The 6,293-nt window shown below is 39.8% G+C and overlaps 1 protein-coding gene across 1 annotated transcript in view; it reads right to left on the reverse strand.

Moving 5' to 3' along the window:
* Nucleotides 1–1,069: 1,069 nt before the first annotated feature.
* Nucleotides 1,070–6,293, reverse strand: part of LOC111153073 (MAF bZIP transcription factor) — a 6,497-nt gene continuing 1,273 nt past the window's right edge. Inside the window, exons 2-3 of the mRNA XM_022511869.1 lie at nt 2,232–2,309; nt 1,070–1,217 (exon numbers count right to left, since the gene is read on the reverse strand). Of these exons, the coding sequence (XP_022367577.1) occupies nt 1,070–1,217; nt 2,232–2,309 (226 nt within the window). The remainder of the gene's footprint in view (nt 1,218–2,231; nt 2,310–6,293) is intronic.

Genomic DNA, 6,293 nt, shown 5'->3' on the forward strand with positions numbered 1-6,293 from the left:
GTTTTTTGTTTTGTCCCTCTCTAAAGGAAAAAGATGTTCCCGCATTGTTGCAGGACTGTACTTCTTTATGCCCGGACAATCATGAGACAGCCTGGGGGACTGAAATTCTCTCACCCTGTCCCCTACCCCCGCTGAAGAAAAAGTGCCAGACAGAGCTGGGTTTGTTCAGGAGCCGGGGCCGACCAAGGCTTGGAGAGAATTCCCCTTTTCTGGGGCTGTTTGATGTCTAGGGTTTGAAGATTTATATCAAAAGTGAGAAAAGCAGTGTTATCAGAAGGTGGGTTGAGGCTCCTGACTGTTTTAAAACAAGGGCAAAAACAAACAAATCCTGATTCAGGGTGGGGGGCCTGGACCCCAGACCACCTTCCGTACAGACGGCCACTATATGCCTTGCCTTGGACTTGGGGCACCTGTCCCATTTAGGACGAGCCAAGAGGAGAACAAACTTCAGGTTTCTCTTATTTTCCTCCCAACAACAAGGAAGACCCCGACTCCCAATTATTCATTCAGCATCCTGAGGAATAATGAGAAGTGGTGAAAATGAGAGCCTATCACTGTAGATAAATCTTCCCCTAAAAAACCAAGACATGTCTTCCTAGGAAGGGGCGGCGTGATTAAAAAAAAAAAAAAAAATCAAATGAAAGTCAATCGCAGTGGGAAGCCTTGCAAACCATCTAGAGCAGAGGAATCTGGCCTCTCATTCCTCTCATGCATGTTTACATGGAAAGTAAGGCCAGGAGCCTGGTGGTGTGTTTCCCTGGCATAGGAGTCAGAAGGCTGAAGGTTGTCACTCATGGATTTCAGCCTCCCGCCTACCTCGGTTAGGCTTTAACTACCGACGGGCAAAAAATAGAGACACCTGTGTGGCAAGCAGACTTTTAAAAATATTGATTGGCCGAGAAGCCCAGGAGGAGTACATTTTCTAAAGCCAAGAGTGTGTGAATACGGAAGTAAGTCTTCCCAAACAAAGCACGAGGAACATCAACAAAAGCCTCCGACGTACTCCACTCTGGCAACCTTTGTGTCAGAAGCAACTTGTTATTGAGTCAGGGCTGTGCTGGGGACACGGCTACGGAGGCGGCCGTGGCCCATGTTTGCCAGGGGGGCTGCCGCTCGGCCCTCCGTTCACCGTGCTGAGCAGGAAACCTGGTGGTCTGGCAGAGGGGAGGTCCTCTAGGAGAACAAAACCATCTAGAATTGATATCACGAAATAAAAACTACGGGGGCAAAGGGAGAAGGGAGGAGAGATCAGGGGCGTTAAAATCTCGCATTCCATAATACATTATACATGGAGTTATTTGGAGCAGCCCGTGTTGAAAGGGGCCCGGATGGTTATGGCACCGAGGCGGACAAACATGGTTTCTAGACATCCTTTCCTCACCGAGGTGAAGGAAGAACCTCTGTCTACTTTGATGTCGATCTATTAATGTGTCAGATACAGTATGAAAAACTGTTACACTTTTTTTTTTTTTAACAAAAGGAAATGTGCAAAGAGTAGGGAAACACAAGGGAGGTGATTTTGTGAATGGCCAGGAGGCTAGAAGTGGAGGAAAAAGCACATGGAGGGTGTGGTTTAACTAACTTTGTATTTTGCCACACGCCGTTTTCATTTACAGCCATGTCTGATAAATGAACACATTTGACATCACTGATAAATATATTACTATCCGGGCCTACCGGAAACCCAGGGTGCTGGGGCTCGGCTAAAGCTTCTGCCTGTGGCATCTGCTTGGGGAGGGGGAGGCATGTATATTTTTCTTCTTAGTAAAATCATCTGCCAGAGAAACAATGAAGCGTGAAAAAGTACTCTTTAGAGTGTGCGTGTCTACATATGTTTCAAAAACGCTAGCTGCTACCTTCTGGGAAACTTCTCTTCATATAAAAGTGCACATAGATCTCCTTTCAATTTCAGTGGCTTTTTAAAACTCATCTTGCGGGTTGAAAACAATGGTACCTATTTAGTTTCACATGCCGTGAGGACAGAAGCCCCCTCGTGCTTTCCTCTAGATTGGCATCGAAAGACCCTCAGACCAGAGGCACAGTTCACAGTATGGAGATTACATACCTTCCACTCTTCCTCTCTAACACATTTTTCTTTAAAAAGGAGACTAAACGGAAGTCAGGGGCAGGGTGCTCTCTTAAGGCTGCAAACGATGATAATAATAATAATAATGATAATAATGATAAATTTTTAATGTACAGTTCTTACATAAATTTCTTTTTGTGAATACACTGTAAGTATACATTGCTGGGGCTTCCAAAATGTGGTGTATCCCACTGATGGCTCCAACTTGCGAGTGGGCTCAGTTCTGTAATTGGAATGAAAGGAATTTTAACACTATTTAGACAAAGACTCAGATGCAGTGGAAAGGGAAAGCCAGATTTCCTTACAGAACTTATTTATTTTTTAAGTAAAAATTTATTTCTACCAGGGACACTTAGGCAGAATTAGGATTTCTTTGTTAAAAACAAAACAAAACAAAATAAAACAACAAACACATGTATTTGTGTGTGCCTCTCAGTCTACATTTCAAAGTTTTATAGTCATGCTTCTATGTAAAACTACCTTTCACTAAGGAGTTAACCTTCTCTTAAAGCCAGCCACCCAAACCCCATTTTTGCCAGTGCCTCTCTGCTTTCTAACGTTTGGGGCCCAAACCCACTTATTACAGTGAACTGCCTTGTCGAGTCCTATCAAAATGCTTAATTGTGACACAAGTGTTTTTCTCAGGACGGGACTGCAGTGAGTCCATCCTGAATGACACTCTGATTTTCAGAAGCCTTTGCCTCAAAGCTTTCATCTGAGGCTGAGCTTTTAGCATAACTGATATATCTGCATCTCTACCCCTTCAGGGGGAAACTGCCTATCTCCTCCATGGGATCAGAGGGAAAAAAACCCCAAAACCTCTGAAGCAGAGAAGAGCTAACTTCCAGCGCAGGGATTTATGTTTACTATGAAGACTTTTGTTAAGCAAAATGAAGTGTGGAGTCAGGAGTTCTATCCAAACTGGCACATGAAGGAAGGTCAAAATGCAGTGGGTTTACCCTGTCTTTGCGTTCTGTGAAAAAGGGGAAGGAAGACAGGATATCAACTGGCCAGAGCTCGTCCGCGCCAAGCACAACCTGTTTTCTTCAAAATAAGGCCTTCGTTCAGAGTTGCAATATTATCTTAAAAAACAAAACACAAAACAAAACAAAACAAAACAAAAAAGCCCAAAACAAAATAAAACAAAAGTCATCGTGTTTGGCTATATTTTCAAAACAGTGTTGGCTTTGTCTAACATTCTTTTAGCATTCTAGGGGAAGTCGATTAGGAGTGCAGACTGCATGAATTTGTAACATTAGTTGCACGAATTTATGTCATTTTAAAATAGGTCAACGCTGTTAGTAAAGAAGGTAGCTCAAGGCTTTCAAAGTCATCTTTGAAGTTAGCCTCGAAACACTGCTTGTTTGGGGGCAAATACTGATCGATCAGAGCACAGATTCTATCAAGGTATTACTTTTTTGCTTGTGTTTCTGGAGTTAAGGTGATCTGATCATAGCCAGCTTCTCTAAGTGGAGAAGCCCCTCTCTGCTAAATACCGTGAAATATGATTTAATGACACAGTTTTAAATTCAGAGATGTACTTGGGGTTATGTGAGTAAGGGGTGGGTTTTTCTTTTTCCTATTTAAGACAAATGACCTTCAAAGTTAAAAAACAAAACAAGTAATTGGATTTATCCAAAGTGTTGATGTTAAGTCGGGTCGGGCCCTGCTAACCAGAAAATCATGGTGTGTAAGGGAAGAAGGAAAAATAATCTATTCTAGCCAAAAGGCAAGAATTGTTTATCTTTACCATGAAATGCGTATGTGCCCAAGCCACCTCCTGCCATGACTTCTCTGCTGGGCCCATTTCCCTCTAGATGGGCTTGCTGCTGGGCTGGACCAGGAGCCGAGAGCAATGCCGAGCAGGCCCTACTCTGGTTGGGATTTTGTTTGTTTGTTTTCACCAGAGGGCAATAATGTCTCAACTCACTTGAAAACTGAAAACTTTGCATGGAAGTGGGGGGCTTATGGGGGGGGGGGCTGCATTTTGAGAGGTCATAATTTACATTTATATTAAATATTTCTAATTATTCAAAGGGATGGCCTCCCACCTCACAAAACAGCCTATGTTTTGCCCTGAATTACTGCCTCCCTACACCTCCATTAATCCTGCCTCTGGAGAAAAGGATGCATTTTACACTTCTAATGCAGTTTTGGGCCCAGTTAAATTGTACACTAAGAAACTGAGCACAGAATCAAAAAAAAATGCAGTTTATTATTGTAGATTATTCTTTCTCTTGATATAACCAGAATTGAAAATGAAAGAAAAGCACATAGGAACATCACGCGTGGTTAGTTAGTAACTCAAGATATAAAACAATTTTGCACAGCAAAATATGTAAAAGAAAAGTAACTGACAAGATTTTTTTATATTTATTGTGGTAAGATTTACTTTTCATTTTTTTTTTAAAGACAGGATGTCAGTCCCTGAAAATAACATTTAACTGATTATTGCCTTTAAAACTGTGGATTTTTTTTTAAGTTACAGAAAATCCAGTTCTGCACCACAATACAACTGTAAAAAAATCTGCATCATCTTAAAACTGTGCAGTAATGCCATTTTTATAACTGCATAAATTTTATTAGCGTTCTAAACAGTTTTGCAAATTTTTTTGTATTATATGCTTGCAGGTTATATCTTAGTGCAATTCAGTCCCAAATACTTTAAATTTGAAAAAAAAAACAAAAACATACATTTTGAATGTAAAATACCCCTACAGATATAAACAGGGGTGCTTCCCCTTTAATACTTTGGTTTTCAATACAGTCAGTGGTATAGCAAAGACTACACATACCCAACTTATATTTAAGTTGCAAGCACATGCTGTATAAGCTACTTTTTTTTAAACAGTCCCCTTGCAAACTCTACCCCCCTTAACATCACAACAGTAAACAATTTAGTGCATCAATCTTTTAAAAAATCTACAGCTAAACAGACCTAACTCTTTCAAATTTATCTATAACATTCCTTTATCTGTAGCATACATTTTAACTGGGCTAACAGATTATAAAAACTAGAATTAAATTATATACTAGGAACCCATAGCATTCCATATTTGACAATGACCAAAAGCCAAAAAAAAAAAAATAATAAAAATAAAACAAACCAAAAATAATGGGGCAGATTTCTTTTTTTCTTAAAAAATAAATTTAGACTGCTTTCCACAACAGCACAATTTTAGTCCCCAAAGTGGGGTGTCATTCTTATTAAAAAGAAAACATTAAGAGTTCTTTTAATGTTTGCCATGTTAAATTTTTAACCCATTCTGGCATCTTTGACAAGGAATGCCTTCAGTGCATTTACAGTGGGAGGCTGAAGTTCTCAGTAACTCAAAGCAGTTTTGGAGCAGATGCAAACTTTCATGGGAAGAAGGCTCTAGGGTGGCACTTTTTTGTTCTGAACTCAAAAAAGTCATGAGGCGATTAAAACAAAAGTATGAATGCCATGCCATAAGTCTTCGAACGTCCGTTTCCAAGCCAAAAGAAAAAAAAAAAGAAAAAAAAATAATTATACCATACATGTCCAGCATGCAGGCTTTTTTTTTTTATTAATATAATGTCTCTTTTCCATAAAGTCTTTGAAACAGTTATAGTTCATTGTTGCTAAGACAAAGTAGCAAGCATAATAATGCATGAGATGAGAATGAGTTTTTTAATGGCAGACTAAACTCTCAGATTTGGCATGATAAGGCCAAAACTCACAAGTCACACCCAGAAGGTTGATGCAGGCTTGATTGTGGCAGGTTCATGAGGATTTTTTTTTCTCTAGTTTAGCATAACAATGCTAAAAACCCCGATGGAACTCAGCGCGCTGCAAGTCTATAACATTTCACATTTTTTTTTTCCTTTGCAAGCTCAATCTCACATGAAGAACTCAGGAGGAGAAAAAAAAACTTAGCTTTTTTTTTTTTTTTTTCTTTTATCTCTGAGGAGATGGGTGAAGAGGGCGTGAGGGTAAAGGTTGGGGAAAAAGAGCAACACAGCAAGCTCCAAAAAGTAAAATTAAAAAAAAAAATCCAAACAAAATAAAACACACACACACACAGAAAATGAACACCAGCTCATGAACTGAAGAAGAAGGAGGAAAAAAACAAAACAAAACAAAACACTGTGAATGATGCAGGCTTCAAAGGCGAGCATGAAGAACTCTGCTGAGATCTTTGAACATTGTGTGTGTGTGTGTGTGTGTGTGTGTGTGTGTGTGTGT

The sequence above is a fragment of the Enhydra lutris genome, unplaced genomic scaffold (assembly GCF_002288905.1).
Source record: "Enhydra lutris kenyoni isolate GAN:26980312 unplaced genomic scaffold, ASM228890v2 scaffoldscaffold30, whole genome shotgun sequence".
Lineage (NCBI taxonomy): Eukaryota > Metazoa > Chordata > Mammalia > Carnivora > Mustelidae > Enhydra > Enhydra lutris.